This window comes from Alligator mississippiensis, chromosome 12 (assembly GCF_030867095.1).
Source record: "Alligator mississippiensis isolate rAllMis1 chromosome 12, rAllMis1, whole genome shotgun sequence".
NCBI classification, from domain to species: Eukaryota; Metazoa; Chordata; order Crocodylia; family Alligatoridae; genus Alligator; species Alligator mississippiensis.
In genome coordinates, this window is record NC_081835.1 from 20,795,585 (window position 1) to 20,816,533 (window position 20,949).

Below are 20,949 nucleotides of genomic sequence, written 5' to 3' on the forward strand. Positions count from 1 at the left end.
TATAAATTTTATTTTAACAAATATTTTTGTCCTGGTTTATGGGGGGATTTTTTAGTAGTATATACATAGAAGTGATTGCATAATAGCTGAAAATAGTCTTACTCTTTTATATTGGGGAGGACTGTGGGGAGTGTGTGTGGGGAGGTGGAAGAGGGAGTGGTGGAGGGTTGTGGGGGGGTATGGGCATGTGGGTTGGGTGGGTGTAATGAACCGGGGGGGGGGGGGCGATGTCTGCCCACTAGGTCCTGAGAGCCAGCCAGGGTAGGGTAGGAGGAGAAAAAGGAGGAGGGAGGGGCAGGGGATGCATGCAGCAGAGCTCGCTCAGTTGGTGCGGTGAAGATGCAGGTTCAGTCTGCCCCACCATCCAGCCCATAGCGCTCTGCTGGAACTGAGCCCCACCTGCTCCCGCTTGGGGCAGCCCGCACCTGCATTCCTGCACTAGATGATATCACTGCTGTGGACACCCCAAAGATGAACTTATGTAGAGAGAGAGAGGGGAGCACAGGCCAAATGTTTCTCCCCTGCAGTTTTTGAAAAACTCAAGTAAAAGTGCCTTCACTGAACGCTAGAATAAAAGAGGATGTACTTGAAGCCCTGCACCTTCCAGACAGCACCACTCTGGCCCTGGCCGGAGAGGGCCAACTTCCCAGGGGGGCTGCGGCCGCACCCACTCAGGTACTGCTCAGCTCCGTCCACCTCCAACAGCTCCTCCACCTCCTCCTTACCCCTGCTGCACTGCTCCAGGAAGCAGCTAGCACCGGGAAGCTGTGAGGACACACGCTGGGCAGCAGCCAGGGGCGGGAAGCTGTAAATGGGAGGCTTCTGTCCCAGTGCAAAAGACTTCAGCTCCAACTCCCAGATGTCTTCCACCCACTCAAGGCACCCACAGGTGGCTGCTCATCACACCAGGCAGGTGGCCAAGTGGGTGGAAGGTGGCTGGGAGCTAGACCCCACACACTAGGGCAGGAGCCACCTCGCTGCAGGTCCCCCCACCCTGCCTGGCTGGGCATTTACTGCCCAGCAGGAGTCCCCATGGCTGTCCATGTTACCTGATGCGTGGAGTGATGCAGCAGAGACAGGAGGAGGAGCTGCTCAGGGATGGTGGGGAGCTGAGCACCTACCAGGAAGCTGTATGCACTGGCCAGGGCCAGCGTAGTGCCATCTGGCAGGAGCAGGGAGGGCGTGGGCATGAGACCATGATGGTGTGGGCTGCCCCACATGGGAGCCGGCAGAGCTCAGCCCCATGTGGAGCAGCATGGGGACACCTGTGGGCCAAATTCAATCAACTGGTGGGTGCCTGACCATAGGCCAGATCTAATTAGTTGGTAGGCCAGATCTGGTCCACAGGCCATATTTCTCCCACCCCTGGTTTAGACTGCAAGAACTTTGGGATGAATATCATGCCTTGCTACTCTCCCCTGCCTTCTGCCTGACTTCATATTAACATGGCTAACTACCTCTCTCAAGTTGCAGCCTGCTAACACCTCTGTTACTACCAGTAAAAGTCATTTTTTTTGTTCAGAACATGTTCATGAGTTAGCACCTATACAGAAAGGCTGAAGTAATTGCGTCTTCAAGTAGAATATCCTTATTCCAAAATGTCACCAATGTTAACAAACAACAAACCAAAAAAAAATCCCCTAAATCTAAAGAGCAGAAAAGAGCAGAAATATGAAATGCACACAAATTGTGAGCTATTTAAATGGCTTTGCATTTCATCATTAATGTACCCTATACATAATTTAAGAAAATACTATAAATATTTTGAGTAATGCAAAGATATGCAAAAATTAAATTCTTCTTTGAAAATCATAATGAAGTTGGTCATGTTGTATAAGATATAGCCATGTTTATGAAAACAGAAGAAGAAAAAAGTTTTGAGTGGTGATAGAAGAGGAATTGTATTGCTTTCCTTCTCTTCTGTCTGTGTGCTGTTTTGGGCACTTTTAGTAGCATCATGTGTCCCCTCCAATAACATTATAGTAAAATATTCACAGACCTACACCATGAAATCATGGGCTCAATGAAGTCAATGAAATATCAATGGGTTAGGATTTCACCTTATAATAATATGGTGAAAAGTTTCTGTAGTTAACAGAAATTTGCAAATTAAGGGAAATTAGATGTATTCAGCAGTCATAGCAAGCTACTGTTGCCCAGAATCATTCAGAACACGGTCTCATAAAATTTCACAAAGGGCAAGCATGGAATCTTGAAAGACAGAAGCTTGTTGTTTTTTGGGTCTACTCTGCTTTGTGACTGAATGAAATTCTGGTGCCAAACTAACTCCCTTAGGCTTTTTCAAAATTCCAATCCCATATTACCTTGTGAACTAAATCTCCCTAAGGGCAACCCACTTCATGATCATTCAACTTCTTTTCAGCCCATTAATAAATGATTGCGTAACAGAGAATCATAGAAAATTAGGGTTGGAAGGGACCTCAGAAGGTCATCTAGTCCAGTGTTTCTCAACCCATGGGTCATGACTCAAAAGTGGCTCATAAGAATATATGAAAGGGAAGTGAACAAACTTTAAACATGGATCAACAAAACAGATTATCTTTTAAAGGAGAAACATGTGGGAAACCATGGCTTTTCTCTTGCAGGCTGTCAAGAGTTATAGCCTGCGTGGGGCTGCTTAGGACCCCCCCGCCCCCCCCACACACACACACTGCCTGCCCCACACACTGGAGGGCTGGGGTCTGGGGGTGGAGGGGGCAGTAGGTCAGTAGTCAGCGGCACTGGGTCAGGACTGGCCAACAATTACAAATGGGTCCTGGTACAAAAAAGGTTGAGAACCACTGATTTAGTCCAACTCCCTGCTCAAAGCAGGACCAGCCCCAACTAGATCATTCCAGCCTCAGTTTTGTCAAGCCAGGCCTTAAAAACCTCCAAGGATGGAAATCCCACCACCTCTCTAGCTAACCCATTCCAGTACTTCACCACCCTCCTAATGAGATCGTTTTTCCTAAGAGCCAACCTAAAGCTCCCTTGCTGCAACTTGAGACCATTGCTCCTTGTTTTGTCATCTGCCACCACTGAGAACAGTCTAGCTCAATCCTCTTTGGAACCCACTTCAGGTAGTTAAAAGCTGGTATTAAATCTCTCTTCTCTTCTGCTGATTAAATAAACCCAGTTGCCTCAGCCTCTTTTCAGAAGTCATGTGCCCCAGCCCGCAAACCATTTTCACTGCTCTCCCCTGGACTCTCTCCAACTTGTCCACATCCCTTCTATAGTAGGGGCACAAAACTGGACACAGTACTCCAGATGTGGCCTCACCAGGTCAGAATAGAGTGGAATAATTACTTCCCTCAATTTCTTGGCAATGCTACTACTAATGCAGCCCACTATGCTGTTAGCCTTCTTGGCAACAAAGGCGCACCCTGACTCGTATCATCTTATTGTCCATTGTAACCCCCAGGTCCTTTTTCTGCAGTGCTGCTGCTTAGCCAGGCAGTTCCCAGGCTATAGCAGTGCACAGGATTCTTCTGTCCTAAATGCAGGACTTCGCACTTGCCCTTGTTGAACCTCATGGGATTTATTTTGGCCCAATCACTCTGAATCCTAGCCCTAAGCTCCAATATATCTACTACACCCCCCATCTTGGTGTCATCCACAAACCTGCTGAAAGTACAACCGATTCCTTCTTCCAGAGCATTAAAAATATTGAACCAAACCAGCCCCAGAACCAACCCCTGGGGGACTCCACTTGATACTGGCTGTCAGCTAGACATTGAGCCATTGATTACTACTCGTTGAACCCAACAATCCAGTCCGCTGTCTATCTGGCCTGTGCAAAGAGACAAGTATTCAATTCAGATTTAGCTGATTTGGAGGGACAGTGATTCGAGTCACTGTCCCGATTCAATTTGGCTGAATTGGATTCAAAGATTCAGCACAAATTCAGAGATTCGGCTATAGACTAAACAGGCAGCAGTCCCCACCACATTGGATACAGCTGCCTCCAGCTGCTAAGTCTGTTGTGGTGGGTGGAGGGGGGAGGGTAGGAGCCGATCAACACCTCCACAGCAAGGGAGGAATTGGGGCTGGGACAAGCTGTCCAACTGGGGTGGGGGGAGCACTCCAACTCGGGGGGGGGGGGGGCAGCATGTGCCCACAGATCTGTACAGGGTGGGGTGGGCTGGGCCGGACTGAGCACCGGATGGGCAGCGAAAGGCACTGGGAGCAGGGGCTCTGCCCTGCTGCCGCTTGTCCAGCTGGAGGGGGTGGGGGCGGGCATGGGCACCGGATGCAGGCACAGCAGCACTGGGAGTGGAGGCTATGCCTTGCTGCCCCTTGCCCACCAGGGCTGGGGAGAGGGTGCGATGCAGGCGCGGCTTGCTCAGGGTGGAAGGCACTGGGAGTGGGGGCTATGCCCTCCCACTGCTCACGCAGCTGGGGCAGGGAGGCACAAGATGGTGCCACTGCGCTGTCTCAGACAAGCGGCATGCAGTGGTAGAAGCCACTCCTGCCTCCCCGCACCTCCTGGACAAGCCACAGCTTCACCCTGCCACAGCCCAGCTGGGCAAGCAGCAACAGGGCATGGGGGTGGGCATGTGCCCCCAGATTGGGGAGGGGCTGGTGGCAGGGGCTATGGGGAATTTTAGGGTGGCTGCAGCCCCCCCGTAGCCCTCGCTCTGCGGGGCAGGCGGAGCCAGGGCTGCAGCTGGGGCTAGCTGCCTGGAGCACAGCCCTGGCTCCACCCACCCCGGGGAGCACAGCCTGGCAGCCAGCAGCTGGGGCTAGCCTCCCAGAGCGCAGCCTGGCCTGGCCTGCCCTGTGCAGATCTGGAGGCACACGCCCACTCCCATGCCCTCCCAGACCAGTGGTGCACTGTAACCCAGAGTGGCAGGAGTCCCCCTCCCCAAGTCCCACACCCCTCCGCCCCGGCTAGGCAACTTGTCCCAGCCCCAGCCCCAATCCTTCCCTCGCTGTGGGGGCATTGATCTGGCCCCCACACTCCTACCCTCCCCCCACTCCACCCACCACCACAGACTTACCAGCTGGAGGCAGCTGTGTCCAGCATGGTTGAGGACTGCTGCCTGTTTAGTCTATGGCCGAATCTCCGAATTGGTGCCAAGTCTCTCCAAATCAATTTGGAGGCTTTCGATTTGATTTGGACCTTTTAATGGGTCTCCTGATTCAATCTGGATTCCGAGATTCAGCTGCCAAATTGAGCCAAATCTCCTGAGAATTGAATCGACTAGCAAAGCTTCACACAGCCCTACTTTCTATCCACCTTACAGTCCATTCATCCAACCCATACCTCCTCAGCTTTCTTACAAGAACGCTGTGGGAGACAGTATTAAAAGCCTTGCTAAAAGTCAAGGTATATTATGTGTACTGTTTTCCATGCATCCACAGAAACAGTTATCTCATAATAGAAGGCAATCAGGTTGGTCAGGCATGACTTGCCCTTGGTGAATCCATGCTCACTGTTCCTAATCACCACCTTCTCCTCCAAATGCTCAGAAATAGATTCTTTGAATATCTGCTCCATGATTTTTCTGGGGACTGAGGTGACATTGACTGGTCAGTAGTTCCCCCTGGATCCTTTTTCCCTTTCTTAAACATGGGCACAATATTTGCCCTTTTCCAATCATCCGGAACCTCCCATTATAGCCACGAGTTTTCAAAGATACTGGTCAGCAGCTCTGCAATCACATCAGCCAACTCCCCCAGCACACTCAGATGTGTTGCATCCAGCCCCATAGATTTGTACACGTTTGTCTTGACAAATAGAGAACATCCTGGCAACTGGAGTACCTTCTTACATGGAAAAACATCACCAAGTATTTATGCATTTATCACAATTAGTAGGTTGTCCTTTTTAAGAGTTAACTGCATCATTTTCTTATGCTCTTCATTTCATTTTCTATCAGCTTTCCTTTCTTTCCCCCATCTCTTACTTTGAAACAAGGGGTGCCTGTTCTCTTAATGAGAACATGCTTCCTTCCTTCTCTCCACCCTTATCCACTGGGGCATCCTTTTAAGACGTTCTACAGGGATGCCTCACTCTTATTCCCTGGTTATTTCTCGCTTGCTTGTCTGGCAGCTCCTGTCTTAAGAGCTCCTTTATGTCTATTATGAAGTATTAGAACCAAGTAAACATCACTAGGCTGGTGGCTCCTTATTTCCAAGGATTTTTTACAGTTCTCCAATGTCCCTCTTTGCAATAAAAAAATCCAGACAATTCAAAGAATTTCTGGAATCTAGAAGGAAAGTATCATATCACCAGTTCTGAGGACTAGTCATAGTTCTAGGCTGGGACTGTCAACTCTAAGTTTTATTATGAGTCCCATAATATTCAGCTGCATTTGTAAACCCCTGTAAATACGATGAGGGGTTGAGCTTTTTCTTTTTAATTAAGTAGTTTTCTAGCCTTCATGGCTTCTGAAAGGGCTTTAAAACATGACTCCGGTGTTGTATGTGTATTCAAAATCTGGAAGGTAAACAAAAGGAACCTATTTTTAATTTCATGGTTGTTTAGGGCCTAGCTGAATGCTCAGGTTGGCAATGTCTTAACTAACAAAATTACAATTTGGGAACTGCTGATTAATAATATCTTATTTTGTTTCTTGTTTACTTGAAGAGATAAATTTACCTTCTGCTGGAAAAGCAAGTGCATTTACATTTATATACATCCCTATCCATGATGTTGATGGTTAGTGATTTTAGAAACAATAGGTTACTGTTATAAATAATATCTTAGTAGGTTTTTGTCTGTGTTTTCAATAAACAAATTCTCCCTGCCTTTTTTTTTTTTTTTTTTTTTATTACATATTTTATATTCCAGGCTCTCTCCCTGTCTTCCCTTTCACATTCCACTTCAAAAGACATATTGAAGTCTTTTCAGTTAAGGAATCATAGTCACCTTTGCTTCCCAACTGCAACCAGACTATTCAGCTTTATGTTGGCTAAAATGATGTTAATTGGCAGGGTTAAATTAGTTGTCAGTAAACAGTGATTACATATGCACATGCAAACAGAACATTCCTGTGATACTAAACGTGAAGCTCCTTTGATCAGCTATACAAAACTCATATATATTCACTTTATCAAACATTTAGCACACCAAGTTCACTTTCACTATGCCTTGTGTTAGGAAGAAGCAGCTTATAAAATCTGTTAGGTTTACAGCTACTAAGAAGAACCTTCTCTTTAAATTCTTTTTGGGAAATTTTGGAACATTCCATAAATTCAGATAACTACAGCACATCATTTGAATTTTAAAATGAACCTTTGCTTCATTTTTATGCTCTCATATACTGATTATTTTAAGTGGAACAAACCTCACACTCTAACCTTAATGATTAGCTTTTGTTTCCATAGTTTGCTCAATTTCAGTTAGTAGTTCATAAGCTAAGTTAAGGATTTACAGAAGTTATGTCTAATGAATTCTGTAAAGTCCTCTATATTTCAACTGAAGTGGGGGAAAAAACCCTTTCTTTTTCTCGTATTGCCCTGCTTTTTAAAAAAGGCCTATCCTCTACTTACATTTTGATAGCACGTTCAGCTTTCTACCAAGTTGATATATTTGACCTAGATCTCAGAGGCAGCAAAATAGTAATAGACTGATCATTTTTTTAGTAATCAATGTAATTGATTTCAATCAATCTGCTCCAAACAGACTGAACTACTTTGCTACTTGCTATCCTCTCAAAGTAATTTGCTTTGAAAAGCAAGGTGTTAGAAAGTCAGTGTTACATTCCACAAAGCATTTCCTACTTTTTCACATAAAATTCCAAGTCTCCTTTTCCCCACAAATCCTTTTCTACAGTCACTTGATCTAGTGCAATTTATATTGTAAGACTTTCAATTATCAGATACATTACAGAACTGTGCAGAGAAGAGAGAAAAGGCACCATTACCTCATTTCTATCTCTCTGCTGCAGCCTGCAATATTTGTTTTAATTGGCAAAAATATTCAGGTTTGAAGGTTCCCTTATTTTCCATCAAGGTTACAAAATTAGGTCAGCCTTAAATTGCATGGGGCCAAATGTGATAGAAAGCAATGGTAAGTTAACTGTTAAGCACAGACAATCGTAACTTAACATGAACAAAAAGGTCCTCCTATCCCAGAAGAGCTTTGCTTGACTACAAAGTGCTTCAATTTTACACTACAACACATTTTGCTACTGACAAATATATCCTAATTTTAGTTGCATATTTTATTTCTGTTTTAAAGTGAATGTGATGAATGCGCTGTACTCACTCTGGCATTCTATGAACTGATGAATAAAAGTGCTGTCCCCTCCACTCTTTGAAAGAAAGTGCTCTAGTAAAGAAAGAAACACTTAAGTTTGCATTATCTTATCCTAGAATTGATGCACACTGAATTGTACATTAGCAATATTTCTTATTCTGTTGCAGAGAAATTTCAAGAAGCTGAGTCAGTTTAATATGCAAACAGACATGACCTATTCTTTTGAAATAATCAAGAAATCTTTTTGGAGACAGGCATATTGATTGTCCTTTAGACCTAGCTGGTGAAAATATTGTGAAAGTATATTTGAATTGAGATTACTCTTCATGCACAGCTACCTTTGAATACTAGTAAACTCTAAAGGAAGTTGTGGAATGAATGGAAAAGTACTTTACCTAAAGCAAAGCTACTGTTTTTGAAAAATCTTTGATAAATTTAGTAGCAACAATTCATTTGACCAAAAAAACATTCTGCATCATTAGAACAGTTTAACTGGTGGCAAATGGCATCCACATCATTACCTTTAATCTCTAGTTATACCAAAAATATTCAGCCAACTGTTCACCGATAACTTTTAAATTACAAATAAATTTAGAAGAAATAAAATGATACAATATTGGAAGGTCTCAAGGATTATGGTTTATTTCAGTATTCAGCCCCACAAACTGATGGTCCATCCTTTTCCTTTTAATTAGCTTAAAAATTAGAGCTGAAAAATAAAATAGTACCAAATCCCAATGCTAAGGCCTCTAGCACACACTGCATTCGTTGAGTGTTATGTAAGAATATCATGCAACAAATCATAACATGCCAACCAGTCACACGTTAAAATTATTACAGGATACTTTCACACCACAAAAGGTGCTGTTTAATGAGCAACTTTTTGTGTGTGGCCGACTTGCCATTTTTGTCCAGGAAAAAACAATTGGTTTAATGTCTAGCTTGTTAAGATTTGTTGCATAATATTAAGAAATCTTTTTACCATACTTTATTCTTAAGCTTTACATACTGTAGCTCTTGGAGTTTCTTAGCACTTTTATAGTACAAGCAATAATAATAATAATCATATAGCTTCAACTTTTAAAATAAACAAGACTTTTCAACTAACAAGTTGATCCAATGTAAAAAGAGCATACTGAGTGAAAGCTAACTTACATTGTGAACATTATCCTACTCGTAAATGACTCTACAATCTTAAGAGTTGACTCAAAAATTCCTGACCTGCAAGGACAAGTGTTTTGGCTCTTGAAGACAATACTTAGTGCTTATCTTCAAAGAAGGTGGTGTTATTGCATGTTTTTATATAACTTTTGATAAGATCACCGCAATTTCACTGATGGATTAACTGGCAGAAAAGATTAAGCAGTTTTATCCAAGTTGATATATGAAGTCAGTATCAAAGGCTGAATAAACATGGTTCATTGAAAAGATAATTTAACTAGTTAAGTAATTTAGTTAAATTAGATAAATTAACTAATTTAACTAGTCTCAAATTCTGTTCTCAGCTATACAACTGATTTACTGCTGACTCCAGCAAGTCCATAGGTTGATAGATGTTAGGGGCGGAAGGGACCTCAGTAGGTCATCGAGTCTGATCCCCTGCCCTGGGCAGGAAAAAGTGCTGGGGTCAGACAATATCGTCTGACCCCAGCTTGCCCTCTTTGTTAGCCCTCAGCCGTAAGGCCCCAGAGGCAAGCCAAGGAGCAGTTTCCCATTTTCATAAAGCGGGCATAAAGCTAAGACCTTCGCACTCCAGCAGCTCAGTGGGAGGTTTACTGTACAGTACCTCGGCAGGTCCTATCCCTGTGCCCAGTGCAGCTAGGAAGACGGTCTCCATGGTCACCGTGTGTCTCCTGCCAGGCAAGTGCAGACCAGGCTGGGTCTGAGCCCACAAGAGAGTATCAGGGGAGGAGGATCGCTGTGGTCCTGGGGGCCCAGGAAACAGATAAGCAGCAAGGACTTTTGGTGCTGTGAGTTGGGTGGGTGTGCTGTTGGGAAGCTTCCCAGCATAAACACGCGTGTACACCCGTGCAGAGGTCCAACTCGCAGGCGGGGGCTCACGGGCAGCCAGGAGGCACTGAGCCCACGTGAGCCCTGGGACTGGAGCTGGCTCTGCGCTTCCCCCGGCTTGTCCCTGCCCTGGGGTGGGCTGGGCCAGGATATCTCGGCCATGGCGCTGCAGGGGCTGTGGGTGCTGGAGCTGGCGGGGCTGGTGCCCATGCTACTGTGCGGCATGATCCAGGCCGACCACAGCGCGCGCGTGGAGCGCCTGGCCCTGGCCCCTGTCCCAGATGTTCAGGGCTGCGGGAAGTACTCGCTCCCACTCGACCTCAAGCGGTCACTTAACTTGACTGTGCCTTCCTTTCCCAAACTATAATGTGAGAGTATTAGTGATTACTCACTTTAATAAAATAAAGCACTTTGTGATAGAGATGAGAAGTTCCTGGTTTCTGAGCTTACACTATTCCTCTTTCTGCACTGTGACCAAGGAGACCCTCACATGTAAAAATGCCACAGATATTACATTCCTTGCAGTAGTTAAAAGTAATCAACTGTATCAAGTTAAGTAAACCTTCAGGTACTGGACTTAGGATTTTAGGAATAACAAGACTCTGGGACCTTAAAAAAATGTTGCACATAAAATATTTTACCTTCTTTTGTCCCAACTTATCAACTTACTTCTAAACTGTATGTCAAACATATAGCCAGAGGAAGAGCCACTCCATCTCGTCCAGCAGGCTATGCTGAGGCCAGAAAGTCTGGAGCATGGCTAATGGTAGGTATGCCCTGCAACAAAATTTGAAGCCATTGGGCAGACACATCCCTCACTCACTCTGCAGTAACTTGGCCCACTGCTGCTTTGAGCCACACTGACCACACCAAGTGGCTGCCTGCCCCAGGGTTGCTTGCCTTCCTGCCACCAGGGTGGCTATTGTGCTGTACCAGATCTGGCGCAGGGAACAAGGCAAGTTTGACCAGCATTGCCGGATGTATGTTAATAATCGTATTTGTACAATCATTTCAACCCTTCTATGATGTATGATAAATAACACTAGAAGTGATCAAAATGTACAATTATTTGATGCAGTTAATTGATGTAGCATATGAAAAACCCAAGTCACTCAAGGAGTCTCAACCAACTTTCAGGTTTGCCATCAGCACTCTCTCATAACTGCTTGCCTCAGAATAAGGAAATGCTTCAGCTTTGATGACCCACTTCTCACTCGCTCATTGAGGATTTACAGTGAGCAATGTAAAGTAACTGAATAACAATCACATAACTAAATCTCATTATGTAATAATACTAAGCTTTATTTTAAATGCTATACATGCTCTTAAATAAACAGAACAACAATATAAGGCAACCTGATGTTACTTAAAAAAGACTACTTATTTGCATACTCCCCCCCGCCCCCAATACAATAATATGAGCTCCAATACAGTAATTTCATATTCAAGACCTGGCAACACTGAGTTTGACATCCCTAATGTACAATACTGCAGCATTTGATGAAACAGTGAAACTGGCTGTGTAAAGAGCCTGGCCATGCAACACTAACACCAGCATAATTTATATCAGCTTTAGACACCGAAGTAAATTACATCAGGAGAATGAGTGCACAGACAGTCAATTTTTATTCTAGGGTAGGTGTTATTTTAGCACATGACCACTAGATGACAAGGGTGCAGGTAATATAGCCTGTATGCCTACAGTGAAAAGTTCCCCTGCAATTAGATATCAGGAGGCACTACTTCACAGTCAGGGCAGCTAGGATCTGGAAACAACTTCCAAGGGAAGTGGTGCTTGCTCCTACCCTGGGGGTCTTTAAAAGGAGGCTAGATAGACACCCTGCCAGGGTCATTTGACGCCAGCATTCTTTCCTGCCCATGGCAGGGGATTGGACTTGATGATCTGCTCAGGTCCCTTCCGACCCTACCAACTATGAAATTTAAGTGGATAGTAATTTGCTCGCTCAATTAACTGCTCTTTGTGACAAGGTGCTGTAATAGAGCCTACTGTGAACAGATGCCTCTGAGTCACTGCTTTTCTACCTGCTCTCAATACCCTGTAATCCATATGGGCATATAGCACATTTGTAAAGTACACTGGTAGAGGTATGTCATTTGACCAGATCCTTAGTCACAAGACAGACAAAGCATGAAAGAATGTAGAAGTGCAAGAAAGTATATTGTAATGGCTGCAAAAAAGGGAATGCATTAGGACAAAGATGCTGAACCCTGGCCCACAGGCCAGATCCAGCCTGCAGAGCCATGTCATTTGGCCCACGGGGTTCCCCACAGGTCTGCAAATCTGGCAGCAAGGGAGCAGTGCCACAGCTCTCCTGCTGCCTAATTTCCAGGCCCATGGGGCTGAGCGGGGCCAACGCTGGGCCCCAATCCCAACATGCAAGAACCAGGCAAAGGCAGCACAAGGCATCCAGGGCCATTACAGCAAGTGGGACAGATAAAGACTGATGCCAGGCCCCACGGCCTGATCCTGTTGTCCGGGGCTCCATCCAGCCTGTGGACTGGCCCTGGGCCATTAATCTGGCTCACACAGCCAAAAGGCTGAGCACCACTGTATTAGGACACAGGACACAAAACCACAAAGGAGTCAAAGAAATTCAGGGGGCATCAGAAAGAACAGGGGCACAGGAGAACATGGTATAAGACAGGGAAAATGGGAAGGGAAGGAGACCTGTTGAAGAGGGTAGGGAATATGCAAGCACAGTGAATAATAAGAGATGACAATATGGTAACCTTAGTGAGAGAACAAACAGGCCAGTTGCTAGCTTGTTAGTCTAGTGAGTGGTAGAGAGAGAGAGAGAAAGAAAAGTTGGGGTTTTTTTTTAAGTTTAATTTACCATTATATTTGGGGGCCTGCTGCTTAGTCAGAGATGGCAATACTGTTATTACAACAACAGGGAACAAATTTTCTTTTTTTTTTCTAATGTAAATATAACTTTCAATATCACAAAAATTGCTATGGGTACGGTACCTAGAGCTATTACTAATTAGGGATAATTCCTGAAACTAAAGTTAAATTTGTGAAACACTGGATTTCAATGCAATGGATATTCTGATGCCTATATGCTTTATTTTCTTTTTAAACAAAGAGTCCAGTATCCTTTTTTGAATAAATATTTCAGTTTTCCTCAAACACTATTATTTACTGAAGAGGAGTAAGGGGTGAAAGGGTCCTGCCCCTTGATATTTTCCTATCATCAAGAAAATGTAAGACTAAAAAGAAGATTCATAGTACACCAAAATGTTTCTACATAAAACTTCACAATGTCTAGTGGCACAATTTTACGAGAAAGAACATGGCATTTCACTACAAAAAATATGAACACATCTTCTCATATAGAAAAAATAAATCTATTACTTTGGAAATTGAAAACAAATCTATTTTGAAAAAATTCTTAAAAGTTTATTAAAGTTATCACTATGCTAAGTAAATATACATTCAATCTACTGTTTAGGTGAGTAGCTCAGAGAAACATTGTATGCAGTAGACATTAGACCTCTTTCTTCCCAATGTTAATATGAATCACTGTTAAATGCTTGGAATGCCATGGAGGTTAGCAGACCAGTACATGACCAGTACTCAACTTAGGGGATTTTACAGCTTCTCTCAGTATTTAATCAACCTCTTCTTTCTATAGCAAAGAAATATGAGGGCTGACAAAGTCATCCAGCAGTATTTAGGTTAACTATTTATTTTCTTCACAAGTTAGCCAGAACCATGAAACATCAACAGAAGTTCCTTCTGCTGCCCAATTAGAGTAAAATGCAGCAAGAAATCTTTTAGTGAAAAAAAAATTGAGCATAATTGAGAATCTGTAGTTGTAGAATGGAGAAACAATTTGGAGAAATTCAGAAGACTGGAACAGTACTTGCCTGGAATAGGGGGGCAATGTTAAGCATGAGAAAGGGAGAATGCATGCTTGGAAAGTGAAGAGATTTATTGTCAAACAAGCCTGCATACTAGGGGTGCGCAAAACAGGCCATGTTTGATTCGGCTGGAATCGGGGAAAGCAATTCAACTTGCTGATTTGGATCATTGTCCCAACTGGGCCGAATCCGAATCTGAAGATTCAATGCTGATTTGGAGAATCAGCGATTCGGCCATAGACACAGCTTTAAATGTTTTTTCTACATACCTCGAGATACCAGGCGTGGCTCATGAACGCTGTGATGCTGGGGCAGATGGAGTGTCCCACAGGAGCGCGGGGGGGCCCCATGTGCTTGGCAGTGAACCCCAAAGTGGTTCCAGGTCTACCACTGAGTGCACAGGGCGCTCCCCCCACCCCCACATCCCTCCCTGGCTCTGCAATCAGCCGTAGGGAGACCCCAGGTTCCCCCACCAGACCCAGGAGGCACCAGTCACCAAGCTGGGGAGCAGGGTCCCTCACATGCTCCCTGGCAGACCCAGAAGTGCTTGTGGTCCACTTTCAGGTCCACTGCCAAGCTCCCACGGGATGCTCCATCCACCCCAGCATCTCAGCACTCACGAGCCGCCTGGTACCTTGAGGTATGTAGAAAAAACATTTAAAGCTGTGTCTATAGCCGAATCATTGAATCTTTCTGAACCTCTCCAAATCATTTCAGAGGGTTCCAGTTTGATTCAGAGATATTAAAGGGTCTCCTGATTAGATTCAGATTTGGAGATTCAGCTGCTGAAGTGGGCCAAATTTCTGCCGAATCAAATCAGCAACTGAAGCTTTGCACAGCCCTACTGGATGACAAATTTATGACAAATAATTTATGTGCAATGAAAATAAAAGGTCCAAAAAGTAAACTTCATAGAAAAAAAATCATTTGGTTAAGGCCACTTATGATAATTTTCAAAAGAACACTTAATTAAAATATCAGGTGTCAGTTTATTTATGAAGATTAGTGACCAAGCACAATAATTCCAATGATAAGCCTTAAAACAACAGAGAAAAGAACACCTTAAAGGGTTTTTGGCCCACACCAAAGTAAGTTATTTTAAATTCCCTTTAGTGTAAAAATATTTTCTATTTTAGTATAATTTAGAATATGTTTTCAAAATACAAATTCTACAGCATAAAATTCTATTAAATTGGGATTCTTACCATATACAATAACATGCACATAGGAAGAAAGACAAGCGTATAATTAAACTAGATCATTCAAAAGGTTTACTGCATATAATTCAGAGGGATATTAGCAGGACAAAGATAAGTTTATATTTGTTTTTTAAAACAACAGATATATGTATCTGCTTATTAGAATTGTAGATAAAGTTCTGCTTGAGTTTTCAAAATTTGATTTAGTTTATGCCGTTTAGATATTTATACTTTATATTTAAAATATTATACTTATATCTATAACTTTCTTAATTCCTTTCTTTAGTTAAAAAGAACCCAAAAGGAAATATAAAACAAAACCAAAAAAACCTTGAATGATAAAAAGAATTTGTGCAATTTCAGACAATAACCAGAAGAAAAAAGGTAGTCTATTTTTATACACTACCTTTTTCTGTGCTCCCATTAATTTTAGGTATGAAGTCATCAACTTGTATGCCTAGGATTGAGAAAGGGTATTATTTCTGGAACCAAAAAAGTTTTGTTTTTTTTCTTTTTTAGTATACAGCATTATGGAATTTAGCTGGCTCTCCCAGCTGTTTTATCTCAAGTATCCAAGTAGTAACACCAAACAAGCATGTTATGCCCCATAATGAAATTTTAGACGAGCATCCCGCATCACATACTCTATTTCATTGATCAAATGTACAAAAAAACAACCACCTCCTAAAACCCACTGTCTACTACATAAAGGTCCTCTTTTTTAACTTTTTTTTGGTACAAACACTATTGACCTCTGAAAAAAAAGTGAAGGACAAAAGTTAGTCTGGATAAACATTTTAAAGTAGCAGCACCCTCTGCTGGCAATTGTTACATCCATGCTTATTTAAATTTTAACAAGTGATATTAAAATGAATTCAGCAATTAAAGAGAAAGAGCCACTGAATGTGTAACCTGAAACACTTTTTTCTGTCAGAAGTACCAGGAATATAGCGTTATAATAATAATAATAGAGTAAAGTGATGAAATCCAGCTTTAAACAAAAACCATTAATATTACACCTACCTAAACTGTTGTGTTCTTTAAGAGTTTTCTCTTGAAGATGTTCTAACCGTACTGTAAACAGAATTCCAAGAAAAAGATATTTCACAGATTAAAAGAAAAATAAATAAACAAAAGATTTTTTGACTAGCGACTAACCTTGTAAAGCAGTTAGCCGTTCATTGGTGAAGTCACTGTCAGCTTGCAAAGCTTCTATTTTTGCCTGAAGTTCTTGTTCTCTCTCTTCCATTTCATCTATTTTATGTTGCAATTCTTTTTTCTCAGCCAGGCCCTTCTGCTGGATTTCTTCTTGTTTTCCTTCTGCAACCTACTCAAAAAAAAAAAAAAAATCAATTGTCCATTTAAAAAGAATTAATTACATTTTCCCATAAATATTCAGGAGCGACTTCCTTATTCACTACCATTAGAAACATTCAAATACTTGTGTAACTTTTCTAAAACTCATTTCCAGTAGTAAACTCACAGAGACCTCCTGTTTTCACAATATGAAGCTGTGTTTTTTCCCCAGTTCCAGGGCTCTAAACCCTACAGTCTTTTTTCACCCAGATACACCTTGCTTGGAACACAACAGAGGAAACAACATGACAGAGCAATATTTACAATTTTAACTAAGTTTATCATTTAAAAGATCAAACATCTCAGTTTTACTGGACCAGTATGAATGTTCAAGAACTTTCTACAACACCGTAAGCACTTCTTGGTTCACCAGCCAAAACAGTTGGATTTGTCAAACAGGATAGTATGGCCACTGACAAATGTGATAGAAATGTGTGGGGCTTCTTCCTTGTTAATTTAAAAAGAAAAGCTGTCATGATGGCAACAGACAAAATAAAAGAAAGTTTTGAAAGATTTTTCTCCATATCCTTAAAAAAAAAAAAAAAGCTGTAACCCCGATCCTTATTTAACAAACCGTTCAACATCAACAGTAAAATTGTATTTGTGAAACCAATACTCTAACATTCCAAGTCCAGATGCTAATGATCAGTATGCATTCTACTTTTATTTTAGAAGATAAGTTTACAGTTGCTAATGTGGGCTATTTTGGTTTTTGATCACCAACATAACTTTTCTAATGTAGTGATCACTGTTTCAAGAATCAGTAAAAGCAATTTACTTTTTTAATTTGAGAGAAAAAGTGGTTCTGGCTCAGATCCTTTACTAAGATTCAAGAAACCCCAGTTACAAGTCCAAAACCGTGTCTGACAACTCTGACAGTCTCAATCTCTTTGCCAGTTCTGAAAACAGAGAGATACTTATCCTTCTTCCTTCTTTTCTTCATCGCTCCCACACATTCAACATTGCAAGCTCTTTGGGTGTGGACTTTTTCTTACAATTAGTTAGGGTTACCACAAAGGAGGTTTAAAATTAAACAGGAGGAAGGGAGTTTCTTTTAGGATACTTTTTATTGCACATGGAGGGCATTTTGTACCCAAAAGCTTATTCAAAAGTTCTCCCACCTATATAATCTATCCAATAAAAGATATCACTAAAACAAACCCTTCTCTCGCCTATGTAACCATCACTGTCCAGGAAAAAAAACTCCTCTCCTATGACAGGGAAGTTATCGAAATCTGCTATTTATACTGAAAATCCACAACATGAAGAGAAAGAATCCAGGCTACACAGTGACTTCTACTTCCTCAATTTGTGCAAGAAATGTAACATTATCCCTAGAGAACTTACTATCTGCAAGCCTTAGGCTAATACACACAACTCCAAATATGCAACATAGGACATCAGAAAAAAAATGAAGCACCATCCTCCTCTCCTCACCTAACCTACTGCAAAAAAGACAGCAGACTTGAAGCACGCTTTCGGCCTGAAAGCTTGTCCAAAGTCTCTCCAAACTATACAGGCGGTTTAAAAACAATAAAATTTTGCCCCAGCCACCCACACTGCAAATGGTTTAATGTGCAACGTGTGCAATTTGTGGTACCACAAAGAGGTTTGGGCAGCACCACAAACTGCACGTACCTGCATGTCAGGATCCAGCTCATGAGCCTATATATTATGTGTTATTTCATTCTAGTTGCCATTGCACAGAGATGCATCATGAAATAGCAAAGTCTGGCTCTTTAATTCTGTTCAGTTTGTATTTCCTATAACTGTAAGAAAGGCTTACATCAAATAGTTATTTAAGCAAATAAAGAAGTAGAAGAGGAAACAACCCCTTTTCTTTAAATCATCTCACAGGAAGTTTCTTTTCAGAAGATTTCAGGTACGTTTAACTAAAACAAAGAATACAGGGGTTAAGGAGCTTGAGGTATGTATTTCTCCATTTATCTGTCGTTAGTTTAAGCAAATTTTTCTGTACCTTAAATAAATGTGACTGTACTTAAATACATGTACTGCTTCCATTGTAGCTTTGCAGTTAGTTATTATATAAGAGGTCTGTCCTTACCTTTAGTTTGTCAGAGAGGTCTTTAATTTCATTTACAGCTCCATTGTACTTATTGGCTAATTCTCTCAATTCTTCCTGAGTCCGCTCATTCATTTCTTTCAGGTGAGTACATTCATCTTCAGTGTTACTTAAACTTCGCTGTAAGGAAGGAATTACTCTATATAATTGTCAAAAATATTTTAAAGTATATGGATAGTCATGTGAGTAATCAGTTACAATGACTTCTTTCAAATGCTTGTAAAATGCCTCAGTTTCTAATTTCTGGCAGTAATTGTAACATTAAAATCACTTTTTTTCCTATAATTTTCTATAAAAGCCAAATGGATATGTAACGTGTTGCCAAAATATAACCTATATTAATAGCCTCTGCAAGAGGAATCGCATGTTAAGTGGAGCGACGTGAACTATCTGTGTATAAAAAAGAATTAAAGTATGTTTTGGAAATAATTACGATTGCTAGCAATAAAGTAGGGAGGAAAATGTTCCTTTTCTTGGTTCACACACAGATCTTCTTTAACAACAATGTAGCTTTGCAATCCTCTATGGGAGCGAGTATTTACTATAGAGTCCAGACACACTTTCATTTGGGATAAAGATTGTTTAATATATTTTACAGATCACACAATTACAAGTAAATTTGTTACTTGCAACTAGATTGTATAACATAAATCAAAATCTATGCTAAGATTTCTTGGATAACTACATTATCAAAGTGATTAAACCACCTATTTCAAAACAAATGATTTAACTATACATAATCTACACAGTGATGGAGGACTCAGACTGGCACTGACTTGGTAGGTGGAGGATATACACAAAGCCAAGCTAGGGTTTAAATACATGTTCTCTCTTTGAGAGACCAACCCAGGAAATAAACACCCTATGGATGTGTCCCATATTAAGAGTTCTGACTATTACAGAATCAAGTACGAAGAGGCACACTTGATGCAGCAGCCACTACAATATTTGACAAACTTATCCTGAAAAGCTGCAAAATTAAAGCAGCAAAAGATAAGCATATTAATATCTTCAGTCTCATAGATTATGTCACCTTTAAACTGAATAGTACTTTGCATAAATGATGAATTGAGTATTACCAAACATCTACTGATCTAAGGACTATGCTTGAAAATATATAAGCATACGTGCAACTTTCCTCATACTATTAAAGTCAACGAGGCTACTTACAGTAGCAGAAGCTATTCTTTGTAACAAGCTAATCTAGGATATGAAGATAAAGACAAATTAAGAAAAGCAGAAAAGCAGATTAGAAGGTGAGCTTAATTACAGCAAATAGTGTTTAACATCTTTTTTTTTTTTAAAAAGAGAAAGGAATTGAGCAAGAGGGAAGAAACAGCAAAGGAGCAGAAGTCACTGGTGAAACAGAAAAGAAGTCAGTTGGCTGAGGATGGATTTGAAGAAATGGAATGAGAACCAGTTGTTGGACTGCATCTAATAATTTAATTTTAGCTACATTCTAAACTACTTAAGCATGCCGAGCCAAATACGTTTTAGAAATCTTATTTAAAACCAGTCAACCTCCATTTTTCATACAATATACTAGTTTCAACATGAAACATGAAAACCCTGAAAAACAAAGTTTATGGCACATTATAACCTGCCTGTCATCTGATAACCCCAGGTAACCTGCCTGCATTTCACCAGCTACCTTCTATCACGTTCTACATTTCCACTCCCATCCCCCTCACCTGTCTCACACTGTCTCCCATTCCCTCTGATCCTCACTGCCACGCATGTGCATTTTCAGACCTGCATTTTGCACATTGGCTTCTAGTCTACTATGAAAAAAACAACACATTTCAGGCATTCTCCCTATGCCTGAAATGTTTGTGCCCCAAAGCTTGCAAAGAACTTTTTTTCCATCTATTTAGCCATCTTGCATGCATACCAGCCCAGCCTCTGACTTCTTTATTTTTCATTTAATCCAGGAAGAGCACACACCAACTGCTGAAACTTGCTCAGCCTGACGAAGGGTTTTTGAACCCGAAAGCTTGCTTAAAAATTGTTTTCCAACGATTTAAGTTGGTCAAATAAAAGATATCAGATTCACCCGAAGAACCTTGTCTATGTCCTTAGACCAACACAGCTACAACCTACACCCCTGTAATAAAAGAAGTGAGGGGCACCCACATTTACCCAAAGAACTGTGTCTGCCTATCTGGGGTTACCATATTTCCAGGTCCAAAAAAGAAGACACCTGCTGGGCA

At 41.6% G+C, this 20,949-nt stretch overlaps 1 protein-coding gene across 21 annotated transcripts in view; it reads right to left on the reverse strand.

The window, feature by feature from the left end:
- The window catches only part of SLMAP (sarcolemma associated protein), a 165,823-nt gene that overhangs the window by 44,264 nt on the left and 100,610 nt on the right, over window positions 1-20,949 (reverse strand). For 10 of the 21 annotated variants that reach the window (XM_059715852.1, XM_019495434.2, XM_014596558.3 and 7 more), the window contains 5 exons: window positions 18,722-18,859; window positions 16,459-16,627; window positions 16,324-16,374; window positions 15,707-15,757; window positions 8,216-8,278 (listed from right to left, as the gene is read on the reverse strand). In XM_059715852.1, coding sequence (XP_059571835.1) covers window positions 8,216-8,278; window positions 15,707-15,757; window positions 16,324-16,374; window positions 16,459-16,627; window positions 18,722-18,859 — 472 coding nt within the window. The remainder of the gene's footprint in view (window positions 1-8,215; window positions 8,279-15,706; window positions 15,758-16,323; window positions 16,375-16,458; window positions 16,628-18,721; window positions 18,860-20,949) is intronic. The other 11 variants (XM_019495435.2, XM_019495436.2, XM_059715860.1 and 8 more) reach the window with 4 other exon arrangements.